The sequence below is a fragment of the Lolium rigidum genome, chromosome 2 (assembly GCF_022539505.1).
Source record: "Lolium rigidum isolate FL_2022 chromosome 2, APGP_CSIRO_Lrig_0.1, whole genome shotgun sequence".
Lineage (NCBI taxonomy): Eukaryota > Viridiplantae > Streptophyta > Magnoliopsida > Poales > Poaceae > Lolium > Lolium rigidum.
Window position 1 is genome coordinate 153,235,672 of NC_061509.1, and position 25,481 is coordinate 153,261,152.

Below are 25,481 nucleotides of genomic sequence, written 5' to 3' on the forward strand. Positions count from 1 at the left end.
GACATGCAGTTCTCACTGTAGAGATCATCCGAATTGTATTATCTCTAGATTAATATTCCATTGCAGATTAGCGATTTTAAAGGCTCAAACAAATTTATTGCCGTATATGCCCCGGTTGCAAGAACGGACAGGGCAAGGCATATCACGAGTATTCGGCGCTTCGATCATGTGCCAACTGAGGAAAGCTGCACAAAGAAGCCACATTGAGGTATCAGATCAATCTGTTACTTGCATCGTGACTTTTCTATTTTGCATCCAACAATTTGATAACTAATCAGTTGTACGTGCAGCTCTCACTATTGGGATGATTAATAAAAAGTTGTCTTTGGGCAAATATAACTATGATAGATTTGCTATTTGAAGGGTGGAAACAAATATACCGTAGCATATGCCATGGCTGTGAGAGCGGATGAGGCATGGTATATCATGGTGCTTCATGAACAACAAACTTCCACTGGTATATGCTTTATCATATGGTCTCACGTTTCTGTTACAGTTGTTAATTTAGGTATAGTTAATGTCCTCTACTATTTTATATATTCAGATCATATCACTCTAACGGACCTACGGTCATGGTTAACCAAAATTATCATTCATCTGCTCAGTTATGTTATACAACATTATAAGGATAGAACGAGTCTAAGAATATCCTGTTTAAGTTTTCCTATTCTAAGATATTGTTTTTACAGAAGTTTTTACTGATAGAAATTGTCTTTTTATTAAACAATTATGTGTAGTTGTTTGGCCTTTGTCTTTGTAGCACTAATTGATATAATTTAATTAATGGGTACAGATTCAAATCACCTGGTGTACTTTATATATGAGTTCTGTTTAAGAAAGCTATACGTACAATGATGATCATACGTGGCATGCCTACTGAAATCTATTTGAAATACAATTTTGGTTGAGCTGACCAATAGTTGGTCGGGTTGGCTTGGATTAATGAATTAAATTATACATAGACAATCTGTTTTGCAGCGTGGAGGAAACAAAATCGATCTGAACTCTCTGGCTGCTAGATTTATTCGTGTAGTTCCGAGAAGTCCCGTTCACGCGGGATATAGATTACAAATAAAAGTTGGTACCTATATATATTATGATATTTGTCCATCATAGAGAAACAATAGAAAGGTACAAGCTATTCATACTTTATGGCCATTTTATACTATTGCATATCAATAAACACTTTTGTTGTAGATATTATCCACTATTTCGTAAGAGGATGCAATAATATATTATTATATCATCCATAAATATTTAAAATAAGTGGTTAAAACCATATTCATAAATATTTCATAGTTCTATTTTCTACAAGGTCTGTGAAATACCATATAAAATTCAAATTGGTAGTATGTATTTTTGTACAACATATAGTAGGTTTTTTTTTTTTGAAATGGCTAGCCCGTGATGGAGCACGGGTTGACGACTAGTTCGATTAATTAATATGGAAAACGAAAGAGAAACCTAATCGAATACTTATACTCTCAACTTTCAAAATAAGTGCTATGTTATCTATAGTCATCTTAGAGCCAACATGTACAATAGTGAGCTATAAAATTATACTATTTTATTCATGCATGACCCACCATTCACTCTCACATAGTGCTTACGAGCACGTGCTAGAGCTGGCTCTTACATAAGAGCCCACTCCTCTTCTCTCTCCTCCTCTCTCTCCTCCTCTCTCTTCTCCTCTCTCTCCTCCAACTAGGCAACAATATATTATTTTTTAACGCAAAATCTATTTCTTGCCTGGGCACTCTCCTGTCTTACAAAGTGCTCACCTCTCGCGGACGTCGGATCCTGATCGTGCGACGCACGCAGCCCGAAAGTAGTGACGCGTGCGGCCAAAAGACACCGACAGTCGGGAGCACAACAAATTCCCCTTTCCTCTCTCGCCTCGTCTCCCCCACTCTTGTGTATCCCTCTCCAGCTCTGCTCGGTCTTCACCGCGAAATCCCCTCGTCGGCGGCGCGCCTTCCGGCGGAGAGACGCATCTAGCGGCGGGGGTGGGGTGCCCGATTCGTCTATGAAGCGGTGGAGGGGCATCGGTGGGTGCAGACCCGTGGATATCGCTCGGGCGAAGTAGCAGATCTAGCGATTCGTCCGAGTGGGCGGCCTTCATGAAAGTGAATGGCGGAGGAGGATCATCGGCGGCAGTCCTGCGTCCATCCCGTGGTGCGGGATTTGTCGTATTTGGCCTGGTGAGTGCTGCTGGACCCCTAATCATCTCGCTCTTTTTTTTCTCGTTGTTTGTTGCTCATCTGCGCGCTGACGATTTTGTCGGCGTGTAGTTTATCTGCGCTTTATTTGGGGACGGTTGTGGTGCAATCCAGGATTGGAACGAACTTTTCTGTTTCCAGATACCCTGGATAAATCACCCACGGGGACTGCTGATGAGAATTCGGGAGTGCCTCTGGCTGGGAGGGCAGCGCTTGATATTGCAACCATTCGTCTCACCAATCTACCAGACAAGCCTAAGAAGTTCTTCGTTGTACTAGGAGAGTTAATTTCTGTGTTTCTGAAGTTCTTGCATTGAGGGTTACAATGCAGGGGTCTTCACTTGTCTATCTAATGGCAACCGTACATTTTGGTAGATAAATCTCTGCACTCAAAGTTGCTTCCACCGTGGGTGCTTGTCTCTGATCAGTAGTGCCAAGCTTGCAGTCAACCGATCCTCTGAGGTTTGGTTCAAATAGCTTTGATGTATGTGTTTTACAGCTAGAATTTTAAATCGTATTACAAAGTGGGTGTTACTGTATAATCATAGGCTGTAAAATTTATATATTATTACATCTTCATATGGACGTACTGTTTTTCCTACACATAGGATGTACTTTTTGTACTCCAAGGTTATAAGACAGAATTTGTCAAGTGCTTATAGATGTAACAATCTATATGCTGTATTATATGTAATTTTATACACATATGATGTAAAATTATAAATATTGTATGTAATTTGATACACATAGGATGTATATTTTTATGTAATTTTTATGCAAATAGGATGTATTTGTTCTCCAATTTATACATCCGAATCCATGTTCACGTGATTATAGATTTTTAATGGGTTTCTAATGCTTCATATTTTTACAGACTAATTTTTGCCTCTTAAAATTTTCACTTCCAGACCGGTAGAACCGTAGAAGGATGTAAATATAGTATTTTATTTCTCAACTTTGGATGTAGTTTTTATCATTTTTATACATTCAGAATGTTTAATGGATTAAGGTGTAAAACACTGGTATATTTGTGATCCCATTTTTGGTGATTTTGGGTGTATTTTTTATATTTTTTTTACATCCATCGCTCTATTTCTTACATCTTCAATTGGATCACAAAATAAGTGGTATGAGTTGTTTTTAGAGGATGTAATTTTTTATGATAATGTAGTACTTATTTCGATTAATCAAAATCCTTTGTTTTCCTGCTACTAGCAATGAGGCCGGACCGGCGGAAAGTGGAGGCAGACTACTAGGGCCAGAAGAAGGCGTGCGCTGCCTTGGGATCTGGGCAGGGCTTGTGAACACTGGGGAGGAGGGTACGTGGGGGACCAGGAAGGAGGGAACGTGGGGACCAGGACTTCCTTTTTTGGAACGGACAGTGACATTTAACTGTTTCTTTTCTATTTTTGGGTGGGGCACCGTGAAAGACTAAATAGTGCCCGGGCACTGTGTAGCATGGCTCTTATTTTAATCCTTATAGCCAGCTGACTAGAACTTATTGTACTTGCTCTTATAGCGCTGTGTAACAGCTCACTACAGAGTAGACATACATACCGAGAGTTTATTTAGCAGAACATACCGAGAGTCTGAGACTGACTTTGGAGCGGCCTAGGCTCTCTATGAGAAGACGATGATCCAATTAGCTGAGCCCGTTCGGTAGAAGGCCCAGCCCAGCTTACACCTCAGATTACCAGTTCCTTCCTGTAATAGTAAAGGTGCACGTACCACGTACGTATTATAATCTACAGCTGGGCATGGGCAGCTCGGCCCGTACGACCCGGTCCGAAAATTTCGGGCCGGGCCGGGTCGGGCTTGCACTTCGGGTCGGGTTCGGGTTTGTATTTTGAGCCCAAACTTCGGGCCGGGCCGGGCTTGCAGTTTTTGCACTTTAGGCAGGTTCGGGCCGGGCTTCTCGGGCCGGGCTTTTTGCCTGTTCGGGCCGGGTTCGGGCTTAATTTATAGGCCCGACGGTCGGGCCGGGCCGGGCTCGGGCTTGGCATTTTACGTTCGGGCTTGGCCCGAAGCCCGGCCCGGCCCGAGTTTTGCCCAGGTGTATTATAATCTATATATAATACGGAAGTGATTTCCAATAATAGATTGTTGTCCAAACTAATTTTATTTCAAATCGTATTGATTAGCGGGTTTTCTTGAAGAGCCACTTTTAAATGATTCGCAGAGTGTAACAAATGATTCGCAGACATGTCTCCACATAAAATTCGTGATCATATAAATATTTGTAATATAATTATTTACAAAAGAACATAAAAATAATAACTAAACAATATTGTATATTTTATTTATTCGCTGATGATGGTTCTTTCTTGAAGGTCAACTTTTTATGTGACCAATAAAACTTCGTTTAATGGCTGAGATATTGTTTAAAGCTTCATTACCTTCACACTTCAAGATATGACCCAAAAATCTCTTCCTTAGTTGAAAACCGTTCTACTGCATTGTTATAAAAACATCATGTGCAAAAGTGTGTACAAATGAGCATGTTGTAAATACTCAACGTGGGTACTGGACGGTTTAAATCCAAGTAAAGAATTGGAACATCTGTACCAAGCTAGATGTCGTGGCACGCTACATATGCATTGTACAGCATTGTTATAAAAACATCATGTGCAAAGTGTATATAAATGAGCATGGTGTAAATACTCAACATCGATACTCGAAAATGTAGCACTCCATCATACCATTACATTAACATATAGTTTAAATAGTTTAAATCCATGTAGTGAATTGGAACATCTCTAGCAAGCTGGATATCGTGGCACCATGCCAGTGCCCATGCACCATGCTAGCATTCGTACATCCATATTAAAGCAACTAACATCCATATTCTCATCCATTTTTAGTATTTACTTATTTGTCTCAAATAAGAACTAATAGGATAAAGATTGAAACTTCTAACTTATCAGTCATGTGAAATTAAAATTATGTCAATTGAATTGACGATAGAGAAATTTATTAGAACACACGATTAACCGGAAAAAATGGTGCCTACTCCAGTGAAGGGACATCATCAACTATTCAAAAATGTCAGATAAAATATCTCCTGTGAAATATTTCGTGAAATTTAACATCCACAAACCACACAATGACCTATGTGATTACAATTTCTTGATGATACAAATTTGATGTTTATTCAATAAGTACAATCATTCACCAAAAAAGACCTACATAATCATCAAAAATGAAAATTTGAGGGCCATGATATTTTCTGAAATATTACAGGGACAAGAGCAGCCCACGGCCCACGCACACCCGATGGCCGACATGCCCGAGATTAATACGCCGCCCTCAGTCTCATCCCATTTCTCATCACACACATCCCACACAGTAAAAAACAATTCCACTCAGAGCATGTCTAATAGGCCCCGTATTTTTTCACCCCTTAAAACGTGAGTATAGGGCCCTGTATTCAGTTTTCACCGGCCGAAAACTCATCCGAGCTAGCAGACCCCGTATGACTAAACTGTAAAAGGGTATATTCCGAAAATATGCCAAATTAAAAAAATCCCCTTCCTCCACTCCTTCTTCTTCCTCTAGCCCAGCCCCTACCTAGCTCCTGCCCCGGCCGCCCCCCGCCGCCGCGCCTGCCCGCCCCCACCCGCCAAGGCCGCCCGCCCCAGCCCGCCACGGTCGCGCGTGAGCTTCGACCGCCGCCCGCCACGGCCGGCCGCGCCCGCTCCCTCTCCGGCCGCCGCCGGCCTTGGCCGCGCCCGCTCCGGCCGGCCTTGGCCACGCCCGCTCCGGCCGTCCCCACGCCGGCCGCGCCCGCTCCCGCTCTGGACTCCCGCCATGGCTACCATGGAGCTGCACCTCGTCCGCCTCCCCAACCCCACCCGCGCGCCCACCTGCAGGTCGTCCTCAAGCCGACCAACCCACCGCTGGCACCCACGGCACGAATTCACCGGCGAACCAAGCCGCCGCCATGCCGGAGGCACCGGCGAGCGCCAACAGCCGTCGCGCGGAAGCAGTTGCGATTTCTGAAAATTCATCGCGCCACGAGTGAGGGTTTGGCCCTGTATTCGGCCTCCGCCCCATACAAGTAAGGGGCCAAAAGCCACCCCGTAGCCGAAACTGTAAAAAATCGACACGGGGGCCTGTTTTACGGGGTCTGCTAGACGGCCGGGTAGAGGCATACCCCGTATATCGGCGGTTATTTTACGGGGTTGGACCTTTTAAGGGGTCTATTAGACATGCTCTCGCTACATTGACTCACAGCGTCTACCCTACCGCCGGCGACCGGACCCTGCTCCCCTGCCTCGCCGCCGCTGGCCTTGAAGACTTTCTCCTCCAACCTCTTCGTCCAGGCGACCGGAGACCTGTCGGCTCTCGCGGAAGGCCAGGGGACCCAGCGGGAGAGGCAAAAGCAGGTGAATGGGCGGACCTCGTCTTCACTGGACCCGCAGCCGCGGCCACCGCCACCAGCGTTCGTTGCCTCCCCATCATTATGTAATATTAACCCTGTCTCCTCTTCATGCTGCGGCATCCGAGCGGCGAGACGATGGTGCTGGAGGTCGACGTGGCGGAGACATTGATGTCCGTGGATGAGGCAAAGGGGGCACTGAATCGGCGGCTGGAGGAGGCCATGGGCGGCGCCAGGTATCCCCTTCATCATTTCCTTCATCGCCATAGGCGCTAGGAATTCTGTGCGCACAAGCCAGGCCCAAACACATCTACGTGCTTGTCAATGGCAACCCATGCGGACAGACTGGATTATGGTAAACATCGATGATGTGTGCAATCACAATTCACGCAACGGGGGCTGCGGCGTGATTTGCAGGGTCAAAGATGGGGAGTGTGTGTGTGCATCTGCTGGTGCAATTGAGGTAGTCACTGAACCCCTGCACGCCGAGGCGCTATCGCTAATCGAGGCCATCAAGTTCAGAGAATTGGCAGACTAATTTTTTTCTCTGATTGTGTTGGTCTTGCTAGCAGACAAGATTCTTTTATATACAGCTAAACAATCGGTCTCCTTTCCTTTCGAAGGACCAGTACAACCAAGTGGCCATATTTGACCTTGCATTCTACGTAGAGTACGGGCCCTTTCTGGTTTTGTTGAAAGTACCTTGTGAAGTCAAGTAATTATGGCTTCTGTCTTAAACACAATGTTTTAATTACACTATATTTTTTTTCCTGATTGTTCGTTTTTGCACCAGCCATGTAAAGGAATTTCACTCGTTGGTCCACCTGGTATGGGGAAGACCATGCTTGCTAAAGCTGTCGCAACAGAAAGCTGGTGCTAACTTCATCAACATATCAATCTCAAGTATTGCCTCTTAAGGTTTTTCCTATAACTGACAGTCATCCACATTGCTCTCCTTTCTATTACCACATTTTCTTACCTGTAACTGTAACTGTGGTTTGGTGAGGGAGAAAAATATGTGAAAGCTGTATTTTCACTTGCAAGCAAAATTGCTCCTAGTGTCAATTTTGTGGATGATGAGGTCAGTTAAAATTCATGATCTCTGCTGACAATATGATTATGATTGAGCAATCTAGCATATCAATAGAGCTGCATTCTCTCTGTTTACATATTTATATGGTCACCTATGTCATGGGCAAGTTCTTCTAGAGCTACATCGGAAGTACACACACCAAGGTCGATTGCTTAACTACTGAAACCAAGATTTTGACTTGTGTGTTACATAAAGACACCGGCAGGTTTCTCATTGACATGTACCTTCTAAAGAGATATTTCACTGTCATTTTGTTAGATTGGATTGGTTTGGCAGTAATAACTTTTTCTTAAAAGAGACTTGCTTGTCTCGAACAAATAACTCGATGGACATCTACAAAAATAACACAAATAAAACTTAATTTCGATTGCGTTGAGGAGGTGTACCCATCTGTCTGCAGGCTTCTATTAATACAGTCTTCCATTGGCCATATTGTGACGTTTAGGTATTTCCACTTGTTAGAATTTAGTTCCATGTGAAGCGAAGCAAATTCGAATACATCTTCCAGTCCTTGCAGCTATTGCACGAATAAATGACAAAGAATTAGCATCACAAGTAAAGAATAACAGAAAATCTGCTTATAAGAAGATGGGCCAGTTAGACTAATGACTAATCACTAACCATAGCATCGAGGTCGTTGCGGTGCATTCGTGTGCCTAGTGAGTCGAGCACTTGGATGCATCGTTTTCTGGCATTTATAACTGCTAGGTACCAATGAACATTTCCTAGGTTTACTGGAACAAATACCTAGGAAAAAGGAGTTTTGTTAGCTTAGGTCCCCTATAGACAAACACTCGTCCTTGATTGAATTCATAGTAATATGTAGGAAACTGAGAGTAACCATATAACTTTCCAAATAAATTTGCACTCTCTTTAATACCAATGAGGGTACTTCATCCCCTAAACTTGAACTACAGTTATTACTTGACAGTGAAACTAAACTCTCATAGTAGATCTGCTGTTTATTTACCTGTAGCGAAGTGTGTGAACTGATATGCTCTTCCTGTATCTAGATCTTACATTTTAAATACATTTTTCAATTGACACTGAAGCTATTAGATCTGCTGTTTATGTACCTGCAGCGAAGTGTCTGAATTGATCAGCTCTTCCCTCTATTTAGATCTTACAATTCAAAAGATTTTTTTCTTAACTCTGAAGCTAGAATCTCATATATCTGTTTGTTTATGCCGAGGTTGCTGTTCACCAATTAAGGAAACAAGTCTGCCTTGCGCGCTTTACTGCAGAATATGTAGCCAAACAACTCTCCATTGCACAATAGATTGCAGCGATTCGGTCTGGTACAACACTACAACCAGGGGTATGTCCATTCTTTTATAGATGGATAGAGAGATAGAAAGAAGCTTTCGTAACAACTATCTATTGCAAAAATAGATGTTAGCGTCTTGCAATTCTGAAAACAAATCTTTGATTTTGCAGGCTTCAAAATTCAAAAGAACCTGCAGTGATGCAGCGCTGGCTCCGCCCTAGGCACCTGAGGTCGATATGTGGACGGATGGGCGGACGTTTGGACGACAGCGGTCGGCGCTGCAGTGGCGGTGCAGAGCAGGCGGCCGTGCGCGACAGAAGCGCGGCGACTGGCAGGCCGGAAGGCGTGCAGGGATGCAGCGTTGGCTCCGCCTGGCCGGACGATTGGATGACGGCGGCCGGCGCTGCAGTGGTAGTGGTCGGCAAAAGCGCGCTACACAAGCGCTGCGGCTGGCCGGAGGAATCGCAGGACAGGGCGGTCGTGACGGCAACGGAGGCGTTATCCGCCGGCGCACGTCTGCTGCGGTTATGTTGTATTTTCTGATCGAGAGGCTCCCTTGTATTTTCTGATCGCGAGGGGTTCCAGTCCGCCAGGGATTAGTTGGATAAATGATGTAGGGCTATGATTAGTTGGATCACCCTCCTCTCTTCCTTTTTATATTAGTGGAGATGATGGAAAACTGCCTAAAAACAAGGCGGGGCAAATAGAATATTTCAAAAAAAAAGGCGGAGCAAATAAAACAATCTATAGTTGGCTGGTTAGAAGGGTATTGCTACCTACATCTCGTAGAGATCAAATTCTAGATTTGATACTTTGGTGTTTCATAAAGATGGGATGTTCTTTTACTGGGAGATGCTGTGGTGAATTCATCAATCCTAAAATCCGCCGGTTCAGTCTCTCGAAAATGCTCATAGGGTAGAGTGTGCGTATGTGTGTTCATATGGGTGAATGTATATTTATACTTATGAGTGTCTACCTATGTATTGTATTTCTCAAAAAGTAATAGAGCAAAATATTTTTGTGAAACAATACAACTCCTCGACTCAATAAAAAAACCACTTCCACCATTTCCTTTTATAAGACATTTTTATCAAGCTAATTAAGCCTGCCAATATGATTCATAAAAGGGAACAAAGTCTACATATCAGTTTGTAGTTTGTACCACATCGACAATCAAGGGCTTAGAAGGGGGAGGGGGGTTGAAATGATAAAAAACTTATGTGCTTTAGTGCATTGGCTCATCTGTTTCTGGGAAGGATAAAAAGTTCTTCCAAGCATACTAGGCGTGCTTAAAAAATTGCCCGAAATAAGAGAACAATAATCTGTTCAGCAGGACCCTGCCAATATCCTACTTCAAAAGATGAGGGTGTCGTGATGTGGTGTAACCACCTCTACATATGTAATTCTGAGACCCGTATCCTAACGGTTATTTTACGGGTTTCGGCCATTTACACGCACTGCTAGACATGTTCTAAGATTTGGCGACCGTACATGAAGAACAGCAAAAAAGAACTGTAAAGGAAGGGGGGGCTAGCTGGTATGCCATTTGGGGCCACATTTTGTGTTGGCTAGGGATTTTCTATAGTCCGAATAGGAAGCCAGGTTACAGCTCTCCCTGCAATTTCGACACTATTGATATGCGGCAAGCTTTTCGGCCTTGGGCTTCTAGGGTATGGCCCGTTAGGGCATCTCCAACCGGGCGACCCATCCCGCGCCCGCGCGTCCGGATGGGTCCAGCCGGACAAAAACCCGGCCCAGCGCGCGGACCCATCCCTAAAACGGATGCCCGCGGCGTCCGGAACGACGCAAACCCGGCCCAAATCTTGGTCGGGTTTGCGTGGCCGCGGACGCGAAAGGCTGGTCGCTCGCGTCCGCCCCTTGTTCGCCCCTGGCCCGCGTGTCATAGGCATAAATAATATTTTTCATTAAATAGAACTCATTACAATTTTTTTTAGCTACTACTTCTATCCTAAATACGTACGGGGCCGGCGGCCTCGCCGGCGACTCCTCGCCGGCTCGCCGTCGGGGCCGTGGATTTCACTCGACGCGGGCGGCCTGTACGCGTGAGGATTCCACTCCAGCTTCCTACGGGCCGGGTGGCGCGTCGGCGGCGGCGCGGGCGGCGGCGCGGGCCTCGGCAGCTTGGACGGAGGGCATCATCCTCCTCCTTCCGCCCGCGCAGCTCGGGCGCGCTCGCGCTCCGCCTCCTCGCGGCGGAACCATCCGCTTCCCGCATAGCTCAAGCTCTCGCAGGGCGGCGCGTTCCACGGCGGTGCGCGCCTCCGGGCGGACGCGGCCGGCGGCCCGGGCCTCGTGGTTGTCCCGCCGCCGGCGCATGCGCTCTTGCCGGCCGCGCTCCGCCGACGCAAGCATCCTCCCGAGCGCGCCGCTCGGGGCGACGGCATCTGGATGAGGTGACGGGCTGCTCGCACGGCGAGCAGCGCTCGTTCTTCCGGCCGAGGAGGTCGCCTGAGTGGCGGCGGCCGGCCCGCCAGATGCCCTCGTGCTCCTTCGTCACGCGCGTGAGGTCGGCGAGGCGCTCCTCGATGGCGGCGTTGATGTTCGCCAGCGCGAGGTCCTCCGCGGCGACGGGCTCCTCCGCGGCGTCCGCCCCCTCCTCCGCGGCCTCGTACCAGCCGTCCGTGGTCTCGTGCCAGCCCTCCGCGGCCGCTTCCCCCATCTCCGCGTCACCGGCCTTCTTTGCCGCCGCCTCGGCAGCGACGCGGAGCGCCTCGTCGTCGGCGACCCACCGCGAGTCCGCGCGCTCCTCCTCGTCCGTCCGCGGGAACCCGGCCCGGGCGGCGAGGGAGAGCTTGGCCCATGTGGCCTCGAAGGGTGCGCGGCATGGCGCCGGAGAAGGTGGAGGGGAGAGAACGGTGATGCGGTCCGGGTGAGACCGCCGCCGTCTTTATAGCCGGCGGTCCGGCGGGAAACTTGGGCGCGAGCGCGCGCCAATGGCGTTTCGCGCGCGGGAACCTTGGTGCGCGCGGGATCTTTCCCGCGCGTTCCACCGCCCACCATGGCTGTCCCGTCGAGGCCTGCCATGGCGCAGCGCCGCGCAACGAAGACGAACCACGTGGCGTCTCTTTGGGTCGCCGCGTTGGGCGCCGCGTGCGACCCAAACGGACACGCGGACGCGGGGCGCTGTCCGCGTGTCCGGGCGGCCACGCAAACGGCCCAAAACGGACGGCCCAGCGCGTCCGTTTGGGTCGCCCGGTTGGAGATACCCTTAGAGGAGCAGCTAACACCGGGAAGCTCCAGCAGTAAATGACTGCATCCGCACCAAACAAAAAAAGAACAGGAAATGACTGCATGCCAGAATCGTGACTACTGTTCTACCGTCAGCTGGTAAAGATGTGTTTCCCGAGTTTTAAAAACGTGCTGCACCTATTTGAATCTCAGGGTAGCATAGTAGCAGTGTGTGTGACAGTCAGCATCGATACTGTGTGTGACAATCGATGGTGTCAGTGGTGGACACCCCCGGAAGGCCTGAACTTTAACCAAAGCACAAATACGCAGCGAGATGAAAAGCTAGAGGCAACATGAGCAGCGCACTGTTCAAAGCTAATCCTAACACCAGAGATATTGACCTCAGCTTTTCCTTTCCCCAATTTTCCTGATAGCAAACTGTCACTGTACAAAGCTGAGCAGAGATGTTGAACTCAACTTTTCCTTCTTCAGATTTACAGATAGCAAACTACACTGTTCAAAGCTTATCCTAACTTCGTCTTCACAGATGATATTGACCTCAACTTTTTTTTCCTTTTCCCAATCTACAGATAGCAAACTGCACTTGCTCTGCAATGCAACCAGGGATCAAAGCTAAAACTCCCTTGCATCATCAGCACACAGCGACGATTCTTATCTGTCATTGCAAGGTGGCGGAATGCTTTTGTCTCCTGGGGGGAGTGACCTCAGTGCGTCTGAGCTGGTGAGCTACCCGATTGCAAGGTCGGTCCATACTTCGACGATGTCGAACTTGCTCGTGTCTCTTTGTTGACGCACAGGATATAGTGGTGATCGTATATAAGGTTGTATCATTGGAAATTTTGGAATGAGCACAACACCTAGTTGTTGGAATGTTGGAGATAGTGCCATAGAGGCAACTAATAAGGAGTATTTATTATTTTATCTCAATAGTTCAAATATTTTCGTGTCATGCTATAACTGTATTAATCGGAAACATTGATACATTTATGGTATTGTAAACAAACCAGAGTCCCTAATGAGCATATATGCAAACTAGCTAGCTCATTATGGTCATTGGATTATCGAGTTTTCCAGATCATAACATTTATGTCATTTTACAATGGGATCATATCATTGGGTGAATGATATGCTGGAGATACTCAATATATAAGTATTCTAACACGATCACGTCACATAGTTATAACGTTGCGATATTTATGAAAGTGTGGTGACATAATCCTTAAACTATGAGATCATATCTAATGGATATCACCGGAGGCTACCTTGATTGCATCAACCTTCACTCTGTAACAAGATGATCATAAAGGTGCTCTCGGGTATTCCGAAGGGGTAGGTTGAGGTGTATGTGTCAAGAGCGGGATTTGTTCATCAGCGTGATGGATAAATATTCTGGGTCCACTCGGTGAGATTACATTCATAAAGATGCGCAGCGTATGACTAGGTCATGGGGATGAAATCACACGGGAACGAGATGAATGGCTATGTCGGTAACGAGATCGGACTAGGTATCGTGATACCGACGATCATATCTCGGACGAGTGCCGGTTGAAAGGGTACTTTTCCCATATGTTTGTTTTTGGTAATTGATGGCAATTCCTAATATTTCCATTGAGTTTTTGTTTGGGAATAATCCATAGGTTTTGCTTCATTCGTTGGATTCCAGATAGTTGATGTAAAGAGAGAAGGTTTGGCTCGAAATCGGTGTCACAATCCACCAAGGCTCATGAGTTGAGCTATTGGCGACCAAGACCTAGAGCATGCAATCAACGGAAGCGTTCCGGCTTGAATAAAGCATGAGCATTGTCATGGTGGTCAAGCGGGACACGGTTATTTCTTTCGCCCTCTTATGGTGTCAGGTCACGATGTAAAAAGAGAGAGGAAGAGCTCGAGACGAAGCTCGGAAAAGCGCGACAAGGTAATCTCCTCTTTTCGTTCTCCTTGAGTATAGAACCCGCACTATTAAGAGGGGATCGGAGTTGTTATTTGGTTCTTTGGCTCAAATCACCTTTCTTTTCCATCCCATTCGTTTGGCATCCTTCATCAATTTTATCTTCGCCACCACATTCCGTCTTTGGTTTTCTCTTTTCCCTGTCTCTAAAGGTGGCTCGAATTTTGCTCGGTGTTGGCCACATACTCTTCTACCACTTTTCATTCGCGACAAAAATACTATTGCATTTATTTTTTTCTCTCTAATATTTTGCTCCCGGTGATGATCAAAGTTTACTCAATTTTTATCCGAAGGAGGCTCAAAGTTTGCTCTGCTTTTTGCAAAAAAAAAAAAAAAAAAAAAAAAAAAAAAAGCAGTAACTTGGGCTGGTTAGACTGGCTCTCAGCCAGACTCTCTGTCACGCGCGCGCGTACAGCGCTCTGAGCGCTAGCTCCACACGACGCCTCGCGTCTGGCTGCTTGGCCGCGCCCACGCGCACGGTTGCTGCTCACCCTGCCTGGCTCACGCCATCGATCGCCACGCCCTCAAGCTTGTTCCGGCGATTTACACAAAAATAATCCTTTTCTGAAAGAAAAGCACAGACACCCTCCGGTGAAACTATTTCACACATATAATCCTTTTGTGTGGCGTTTCTCCCATCGGCGGCACATCTCACTGTGTGGTGCACATGCGAGCGGCGTCACTCATCCATCCGACGTGGCAGTATGTGTGGTGCCCTTCACATCGGCGGCACCCATTGAAACTTATATGTCAAAAACATCCAGGGGCTCCGAACGCTTAGTCCTTAACCGTTTTGGCGAGCCTATTTGTGTGGCGCCGACGCCATCCGCGCCACACATAACAGTGTGGCGCCGACGCCCTCGGCGCCACACAAACATGCTCGCCAAAACGGCTAAGGACCTGGATAATTGTCTTATGTTGTTATGTGTGACGCCCATGGCATCGGCGCCACACTGTGACTTGGGTATAAAAATAAGGAAAACTGCCTTGGCGCCACACTACTCATATCAATAGCAATTTCATTCACACATCATACACATAGTACACATCATAGCTCACATCGTAGCACATAAATTCATACATTTTAAGATAGCTCACATCGTAGCACATAGATACATACATGGTTCGAAATGACATAGAGTTCACAACACGTAGCAATGAAGATAGAGTTCACAACACGTAGCAAATCCATCTAACCTCGACGTCCCCTTCTCACGGGTTGCTTCCGGATGGCAATCCTTTTCGTCCGCTGGTGTGGCTCTTCTTCCTGCTGCACCTCCTGCTCCTCCTCCTCTGAAGATGACGGCTCATCGTTCCTCATCCTCCTCAAAGATGATCTCTGCGGCGGCTCCTCATCGGACTCGATCACAACCTTCTTTCCTCGGTTCACATAATCTTCCGGAGTGTAACGGTTTGGAGCCTTGCCCCTTGGCTTCAACTGGTACGCAGACCGTGTGGCTTGCTTCTTGCCTTGACTCATAATGGTGTCGTCAGGAATCTTCACAAACATGAACACATGAGATTACAAAAGTTGAAATTACTAAGCACATGTTTTAGGGCATCAAAAATAGTCCAAACCTAGCAAGTTGGCTAACCACCGCAACTTTTGTGCAGTGTTCTGCGTCATGGAAGTCATGGTTAGAAAACCGCCAAACACAATAGCTTGCATTCAAAGTTGGTGACCATACCTTAATGAACTGCATCGGTCTGATAGGCTTTTCATCTCTCTGGCTCTGATCCCAAATAACCTCACACTCCTCAGCTGTTTTTTGGATCTCGGACCGCTGTGACAAACATATTATACACAATTTGAGCTAGCACATGCCAATATGGATGATGTACTAGCTAATGAGAGAATACATTACCACGAAGTTCAGGCAGGAAGTAATAGAAGTTGATCGGCCTACTTGAGCAGTCTTGTCGTACTGGCTTTGCGCAACCTCATCGAACGCGATGGGGTCGTCCAAGATGTCTTCATCATACGCGTGGTTCACTAACTCGATACGCGTGTTTTGATGAAACTATTGGAGATAGTTGTTGAAAGCGGCCGCGTCGTACGGGACAACCTCGACAAGTCCTCCATTCCTTATCATTTCCAAACAGTGTTGGAACGTTGTCACGTGAATCCTATGATGGATAGGTCAATTCGTGATCTTCCTCTGCCGCTGCCTATCAAGTCTGCAAGATATTGAGCACAATGGATAAAGTTAGATTCTATCGCTTCCTATGATCAACAAGTTTCTATCACATGATTGAAGAAGTTTACCTATGGAGCGCGTGGTCCGTGTATTACCACTGAGGTGGGCACTCCTGATACAACCCGAACTGTCTCATCACTCTGTGCGGCTGGTGGTATTTAACAAGCCACATGCATATGTGTGGGCACCGCATACGACAGAAACCCACCTCCTCCAAGCACTTGGGGTTGAGGTCACTCATCGCCGATCCAATATGGTAAAAGGTACCATATGGCTCCCAGTCCACCTGCAGCATACAAATATCGGTTACCTGCTCAGAGTTAGCAAAAGAGTGATGGCTTAAAATCGGTTACCTGCTCAGAGGTAAGAGTGTCCAACTACTCAGTGTAGTGCATGTACATGACAATTGGACCACTCGTCATCTCCGAGACATGGTCCCAAATGTATGCCCAAGTGGGCTCCCGATCAGGGTTGTTCCGGTAATGAGGTCATGGCCTCTGGTTGAGTATCCTGGGCCGCCCAACTGATAGGCGATCCTAGCTCCATACGGAAAGTAGGAGCAAGCATCCACCAATACCGCCGCTCCCAATCCTGTGACAACCTTCGTCCAACTGCGTACATAAGACATTTGGTTAGAACTTTGTCTAGTAGACTACTATAGAAGAATAGTACAGATAGCAAATCATCACCTGTCGGTAGAGGAAGGCAAGTGCCACGCTTCCCCAACTCCACGGGTGCTCCAACACCGTAAGCTCCATGAGCCAACACCAATGGTCCAACTTCCCACCACTGTCAGCAAAGAGAGTCCTCGAAAGCATATACCACAAGTACACTCGGGTGCATGTCCTGATCGTGTCTCGGTCGACCTCTAGCGGGCAAGTACCAAAGTGAGTCCTGATCCAAAGGAAAGGTGTGCTAGCGGGAGCTCTATCTTTTTTATCTTATGGCTCCGGAGGAGCCAGGCCAATAAGGTTCTCCATCTGCTGCCGCCACCCATCAGAAGCTGTGTTCATACACAGTGGCTCGCCCTGAATAGGAAGAGCAAGGATCATGGAAATATCCTGCAGAGTAGGGGTCATCTCGCCGGCCCTCAAGTGGAAGTTGTGCGTTTCCGGCCTCCACCGGTCGACAAGGGCGGTGAGTGCCACGGCATTCATGTTGGCGCCCCCGGCTTACAAGCGTGATGAAGGGGAGAAGACCGGTAGGCTGGATGAACTCCGTGTACCGCTCGTCATATGGCATGTCACTTACTTTACTGTGGTAACGAATCTTCAAGGGCAGAAGAACCTACAAGCACATCCAGACACATAATATTATGCCATATCAAATGGAATAAAACAGGAGGTGTTAACAAAAATAAATATTAGTACCTTTCCACTTTCCTTCATATGATATGCCCGGTGTTCTCTGTCATACTGATGTCTACGGGAGCTTCTATTCTTGTAGACAGTGTTGGGCCTCCAAGAGCAGAGGTTTGTAGAACAGCAGCAAGTTTCCCTTAAGTGGATTACCCAAGGTTTATCGATCTCAGGGAGGAAGAGGTCAAAGATATCCCTCTCATGCAACCCTGCAACCACAAAGCAAGAAGTCTCTTGTGTCCCCAACACACCCAATAGGTGCACTAGTTCGGCGAAGAGATAGTGAAATACATGTGGTATGAATAAGTAGTAGCAACGGCACCGGAAAAGTGCTTTGCCCAGGACGATAAACAAGCAGTAGTAATGCAGCAATAGTAACGCAGTAGAAACGAGTAAACAAGCAGCGATAGCGATATTTAGGAACAAGGCCTAGGGATTAGACTTTCACTAGTGGACTCTCTCAACATTGATCACATAACGAATAGATAAATGCATACTCTACACTTTTGTTGGATGACGAACACATTGCGTAGGATTACACGAACCCTCAATGCCGGAGTTAACAAGCTCCACAATAATGCTCATATTTTAGTAACCTTTAGTGTAAGATAGATCAAAAGACTAAACCAAGTACTAGCATAGCATGCACACTGTCACCTTCATGCATATGTAGGAGGAATAGATCACATCAATATTATCATAGCAATAGTTAACTTCGCAATCTACAAGAGATCATGATCATAGCATAAACCAAGTACTAACACGGTGCACACACTCGTCACCTTTGCACACGTGCAGGGAGGAATAAAACTACTTTAATAACATTGCTAGAGTAGCACATAGATAAATTGTGATACAAACACATTGCAATCATAAAGAGATATAAATAAGCACCTCACTATGCCATTCAACGAGTGAATAAGTATTCTGTGAAATATAGCCTAAGAGACCCACACGGTGCACACACTCGTCACCTTTACACACGTGGGACAAGGAGTCTCCGGAGATCACATAAGTAAAACTCACTTGACTAGCATAATGACATCTAGATTACAAGCATCATCATATGAATCTCAATCATGTAAGGCAGCTCATGAGATTATTGTATTGAAGTACATAGGAGAGAGATGAACCACATAGCTACCGGTACAGCACCGAGCCTCGATGGAGAACTACTCCCTCCTCATGGGAGCAGCAGCGGTGATGAAGATGGCGGTGGAGATGGCAGCGGTGTCGATGGAGAAGCCTTCCGGGGCACTTCCCCGCTCCGGCAGGGTGCCGGAACGAGACTCCCGTCCCCCGGATCTTGGCTTCGCGATGGCGGCGGCTCCGGAAGGTTTTCCGTATCGTGGTTCTTCGCATCGGGGTTTTCGCGACGGAGGCTTTATATAGGCGAAGAGGCGGCGCAGGAGGGTCGAAGGGGTGGCCACACCATATGGCGGCGCGGCCGGGGCCCGGGCCGCGCCGGCCTATGGTCCGGGGGCCCGGTGCCCCCCTCTGGTCCTTCCCGGGTGTTCGGATGCTTCCGGTGAAAATAGGAACCCGGGTCTTCGTTTCGTCCAATTCCGAGAATATTTCGTTACTAGGATTTCTGAAACCAAAAACAGCAGAAAACAGGAACTGGCACTTCGACTTCTTGTTAATAGGTTAGTTCCAGAAAATGCACGAATATGACATAAAGTGTGCATAAAACATGTAGGTATCATCAATAATATGGCATGGAACATAAGAAATTATCGATACGTCGGAGACGTATCAAGCATCCCCAAGCTTAGTTTCGCTCGTCCCGAGCGAGTAAAACGATAACAAAGATAATTTCTGAAGTGACATGCCATCATAACCTTGATCATACTATTTGTAAACATATGTAGTGGATGCAGCGATCAAAACAATGGTAATGACATGAGTAAACAAGTGAATCATAAAGCAAAGACTTTTCATGAATAGTACTTCAAGACAAGCATCAATAAGTCTTGCATAAGAGTTAACTCATAAAGCAATAAATCAAAGTAAAGGCATTGAAGCAACACAAAGGAAGACTAAGTTTCAGCGGTTGCTTTCAACTTGTAACATGTATATCTCATGGATAATTGTCAACATAGAGTAATATAACAAGTACAATATGCAAGTATGTAGGAATCAATGCACAGTTCACACAAGTGTTTGCTTATTGAGGTGGAGAGAAATAGGTGAACTGACTCAACATAAAAGTAAAAAGAATGGTCCTTCAAAGAGGAAAGCATCGATTGCTATATTTGTGCTAGAGCTTTGGTTTTGAAAACATAAAGAGAGCATAAAAGTAAAATTTTTGAGAGGTGTTTGTTGTTGTCAACGAATGGTAGTGGGCACTCTAACTACCTCATCAACCAGACTTTCAAGAGCGGCTCCCATGAAGGACGTTATCTCTACCAGACAAGGTAGATCATCCCTCTTCTCTTTTGTTTACACATGTACTTTAGTTTAGTTTTTCTTTATTTATGGATGACACTCCTCCCAACCTTTTGCTTACACAAGCCATGGCTAACCGAATCCTCGGGTGCCTTCCAACATTCACATACCATGGAGGAGTGTCTATTTGCAAAATTAAGTTGCTTACTGATGAATCAGAGCAAAACATGCGAAGAGAATTATCAATGAAAGTTAATTAATTGGGGCTGGGAACCCCATTGCCAGCTCTTTTTGCAAAATTATTGGATAAGCGGATGTGCCACTAGTCCATTGTGAAAGTCTGTCAAAAGTAAATGACAAGATCGAAAGATAAAACACCACATACTTCCTCATGAGCTATAAAACATTGACACAAATAAGAGGTGATAAATTTTGAATTATTTAAAGGTAGCACTCAAGCAATTTACTTTGAAATGGTGGAGAAATACCATGTAGTAGGTAGGTATGGTGGACACAAATGGCATAGTGGTTGGCTCAAGGATTTTGGATGCATGAGAAGTATTCCCTCTCGATACAAGGTTTAGGCTAGCAAGGTTATTTGAAACAAACACAAGGATGAACTGGTGCAGCAAAACTCACATAAAAGACATATTGTAAACATTATAAGACTCTACACCGTCTTCCTTGTTGTTCAAAACTCAATACTAGATGTTATCTAGGCTCTAGAGAAACTAAATATGCAAACCAAATTAGCAAGCTCTAAGTGTTTCTTCATTAATGGGTGCAAAGTATATGATGCAAGAGCTTAAACATGAGCACAACAATTGCCAATTATCAAATTATCCAAGACATTTTAGAGTTACTACATGTAGCATTTTCCAATTCCAACCATATAACAATTTAACGAAGAAGAAACTTCGCCATGAATACTATGAGTAGAGCCTAAGGACATACTTGTCCATATGCTACAGCGGAGCGTGTCTCTCTCCCATAAAGTGAATGCTAGGATCCATTTTATTCAAACAAAACAAAAACAAAAACAAACCAACGCTCCAAGCAAAGTGCATAAGATGTGACGGAATAAAAATATAGTTTCAGGGGAGGAACCTGATAATGTTGTCGATGAAGAAGGGGATGCCTTGGGCATCCCCAAGCTTAGACGCTTGAGTCTTCTTAGAATATGCAGGGGTGAACCATCGGGGCATCCCCAAGCTTAGAGCTTTCACTCTCCTTGATCATATTGTATCACACTCCTCTCTTGATCCTTGAAAACTTCCTCCACACCAAACTCGAAACAACTCATTAGAGGGTTAGTGCACAATAAAAATTAACATGTTCAGAGGTGACACAATCATTCTTAACACTTCTGGACATTGCATAAAGCTACTGGACATTAATGGATCAAAGAAATTCATCCAACATAGCAAAAGAGGCAATGCGAAATAAAAGGCAGAATCTGTCAAAACAGAACAGCCCGTAAAGATAGATTTTATTAGGCCACCAGACTTGCTCAAATGAAAATGCCCAAATTGAATGAAAGTTGCGTACATATCTGAGGATCATGCACGTAAATTGGCTTAATTTTATGAGCTACCTACAGGGAGGTAGACCCAGATTCGTGACAGCAAAGAAATCTGGAACTGCGCAGTAATCCAAATCTAGTATCAACCTTTCTATCAAAGACTTTACTTGGCACGACAAAACACAAAACTAAGATAAGGAGAGGTTGCTACAGTAGTAAACAACTTCCAAGACACAAATATAAAACAAAGTACTGTAGCAAAATAACACATGGGTTATCTCCCAAGAAGTTCTTTCTTTATAGCCATTAAGATGGGCTCAAGCAGTTTTTATGATGCACTCGCAAGAAATAGTAGTTGAAGCAAAAGAGAGCATCAAGAGGCAAATTCAAAACACATTTAAGTCTAACATGCTTCCTATGCATAGGAATCTTGTAAATAAACAAGTTCATGAAGAGCAAAGTAACAAGCATAGAAAAACTAGACAAGCTCAACTTCAAGATTTTAAGCATATAGAGAGGTGTTTTAGTAACATGAAAATTTCTACCACCATATTTTCCTCTCTCATAATAACTTTCAGTAGTGTCATGAGAAAACTCAACAATATAACTATCACATAAAGCATTCTTATCATGAGTCTCATGCATAAAATTATTACTCTCCACATAGGCATAATCAATTTTATTAGTTGTAGTGGGAGCAAATTCAACAAAGTAGCTATCATTATTATTCTCATCAAGTGTAGGAGGCATAGTATAATCACAACAAAATTTACTCTCCATAGTAGGTGGCACCAAAAGACCACTATCATTATAATCATCATAAATAGGAGGCAAAGTATCATCAAAGAAAATTTTCTCCTCAATGCTTGGGGGACTAAAAAGATCATGAAAACTAGCTTCCCCAAGCTTAGAACTTTCTACATTATTATCAACAATGGTGTTCAAAGCGTTCATACTAATATTACTACCAAGCATGCAAATAAGATTCCATAGGTTTTTTAATTTTCGCATCAAACAATCCATGTTTTAAATCAGGAAATAGAATAAGAAGCTCATTGTTGTCCATTATGCCAAACTAGTGTAAACAAGAAACAAAAAGATGCAATTGCAGGATCTAAAGGAAATAGCTTCGAGCACAAACACAATGGCGCCGTAAAAGTATCGTTACCTGGAACCGGAGTATGAGTGCCTTTTTACCTTTCCTCCCCGGCAACGGCGCCGTAAAAGTGCTTGATGTCTATGGGAGCTTCTATTCTTGTAGACAGTTGTTGGGCCTCCAAGAGCGAGAGGTTTGTAGAACAGCGAGCAAGTTTCCCTTAAGTGGATTACCCAAGGTTTATCGATCTCGGGGAGGAAGAGGTCAAAGATATCCCTCTCATGCAACCCCGCAACCACAAAGCAAGAAGTCTCTTGTGTCCCCAACACACCCAATAGGTGCACTAGTTCGGCGAAGAGATAGTGAAATACATGTGGTATGAATAAGTAGTAGCAACGGCACCAGAAAAGTGCTTTGCCCAGGACAGTAAACAAGCAGTAGTAATGCAGCAATAGTAACGCAGTAAAACAGTAAACAAGCAGCGATAGCAGTATTTAGGAACAAGGCCTAGGGATTAGACTTTCACTAGTGAACACTCTCAACATTGATCACATAACAGAATAGATAAATGCATACTCTACACTTTTGTTGGATGACGAACACATTGCGTAGGATTACACGAACCCTCAATGCCGGAGTTAACAAGCTCCACAATAATGCTCATATTTTAGTAACCTTTAGTGTAAGATAGATCAAAAGACTAAACCAAGTACTAGCATAGCATGCACACTGTACGTCACCTTCATGCATATGTAGGAGGAATAGATCACATCAATATTATCATAGCAACAGTTAACTTCGCAATCTACAAGAGATCATGATCATAGCATAAACCAAGTACTAATACGGTGCACACATCTGTCACCTTTGCACACGTGCGGGAGGAATAAAACTACTTTAATAACATTGCTAGAGTAGCACATAGATAAATTGTGATACAAACACATTGCAATCATAAAGAGATATAAATAAGCACCTCACTATGCCATTCAACGAGTGAATAAGTATTCTGTGAAATATAGCCTAAGAGACCCACACGGTGCACACACTCGTCACCTTTACACACGTGGGACAAGGAGTCTCCGGAGATCACATAAGTAAAACTCACTTGACTAGCATAATGACATCTAGATTACAAGCATCATCATATGAATCTCAATCATGTAAGGCAGCTCATGAGATTATTGTATTGAAGTACATAGGAGAGAGATGAACCACATAGCTACCGGTACAGCACCGAGCCTCGATGGAGAACTACTCCCTCCTCATGGGAGCAGCAGCGGTGATGAAGATGGCGGTGGAGATGGCAGCGGTGTCGATGGAGAAGCCTTCCGGGCACTTCCCCGCTCCGGCAGGGTGCCGGAACGGAGACTCCTGTCCCCCGGATCTTGGCTTCGCGATGGCGGCGGCTCGGAAGGTTTTCCGTATCGTGGTTCTTCGCATCGGGGTTTTCGCGACGGAGGCTTTATATAGGCGAAGAGGCGGCGCAGGAGGGTCGAAGGGGTGGCCACACCATATGGCGGCGCGGCCGGGGCCCGGGCCGCGCCGGCCTATGGTCCGGGGGCCCGGTGCCCCCCTCCGGTCCTTCCCGGTGTTCTGGATGCTTCCGGTGAAAATAGGAACCCGGGTCTTCGTTTCGTCCAATTCCGAGAATATTTCGTTACTAGGATTTCGAAACCAAAAACAGCAGTAAAACGAGAACCGGCACTTCGGCATCTTGTTAATAGGTTAGTTCCAGAAAATGCACGAATATGACATAAAGTGTGCATAAAACATGTAGGTATCATCAATAATATGGCATGGAACATAAGAAATTATCGATACGTCGGAGACGTATCACATACTCATGATCTATGAGATACACCATCCTAAAAAAATCACAAATACACCATATTATGAGCCATTCCTAACAAATATGAGTCATTCCTAAGCAAATACTAGGCATATGTAAGACAATATAATGCATTTCCTAAGCAAATACTAGGCATATGTAAGACAATATAATGCATTTCCTAAGCAAATACTAGGCATATGTAACACATTTGAATGCATTTGATAAGCAAATATTAGACATTTAAACACATACATACATAGGGTTTCAATACATACATGTAAAATTTCGGATTTTCTCCAAAGACATAACATTCCTAAGCACATAGTAGGCATATGTAAGACAATAGAATGCATTTGCTAAGCTCCAATTTCGCATTTCAACACATACATACATAGGGTTCCATACATACACACATACATTCATATCTAGGGTTCCAAAAAAACATATCTAGGGTTCCATACATACATATCTAGGGTTCCATGCATACATAAATGAAGCACAATCTAGGACTTCACATCTAGGGTTCATATCCAAATCTTGGATTTCACATCTATGGTTCATATCCAAATCAAGCATAATCTATGAAGTTAGTGGATGAAAACATGGGGATCGGAGGAGAATACCTTGAGGAAGGGGTTGGGAAGAGATTGCCCGGGCAGATCTGACGATTTGATGGTCGATTTGGTGGAGGAGAGGGTGGGAGGAGGAGGAACCGCCGGGCCGCCTTGTTCTTGCGCCGAAACAGAGAGGAGAAGAGAGGAGGGCTCGGGCTGGGGCGGGCGCGGGCGCCACACATAAGTGGATGTGTGGCGCCCTTCAGAGCGGCGCCACAATTTTAATGTGTGACGCCAATGTGAAGGGTGCCACACATCCTACCACGTCGGCTGGTCAGCGTCAACCACACAACGTCGGATGAATGAGTGGCGCTGCTCGCATGGGCGCCACACAGTGATGTGTGGCGCTGATGGGA

The 25,481-nt window shown here is 45.3% G+C and overlaps 1 protein-coding gene across 1 annotated transcript; it reads left to right on the forward strand.

The window, feature by feature from the left end:
• The first annotated feature begins 6,802 nt into the window (after positions 1-6,802).
• On the forward strand, positions 6,803-7,683 carry LOC124687489. The gene is made up of 3 exons (XM_047221268.1): positions 6,803-7,060; positions 7,170-7,267; positions 7,391-7,683. Exons 1-3 carry the CDS (start codon positions 6,932-6,934, stop codon positions 7,512-7,514), a joined length of 351 nt encoding a protein of 116 aa, XP_047077224.1. The 5' UTR covers positions 6,803-6,931; the 3' UTR covers positions 7,515-7,683.
• Positions 7,684-25,481: the final 17,798 nt, after the last annotated feature.

Bases quoted from the DNA above. Each gene is read 5' to 3' on its own strand.
- LOC124687489 (XM_047221268.1), top strand. From the start codon at position 6,932: ATGCGGACAGACTGGATTATGGTAAACATCGATGATGTGTGCAATCAC. The intron at 7,061-7,169 runs GTAGTCACTGAA...TCTTGCTAGCAG, and splicing joins CATCTGCTGGTGCAATTGAG to ACAAGATTCTTTTATATACA. The intron at 7,268-7,390 runs GTACGGGCCCTT...TTTTTGCACCAG, and splicing joins GACCTTGCATTCTACGTAGA to CCATGTAAAGGAATTTCACT.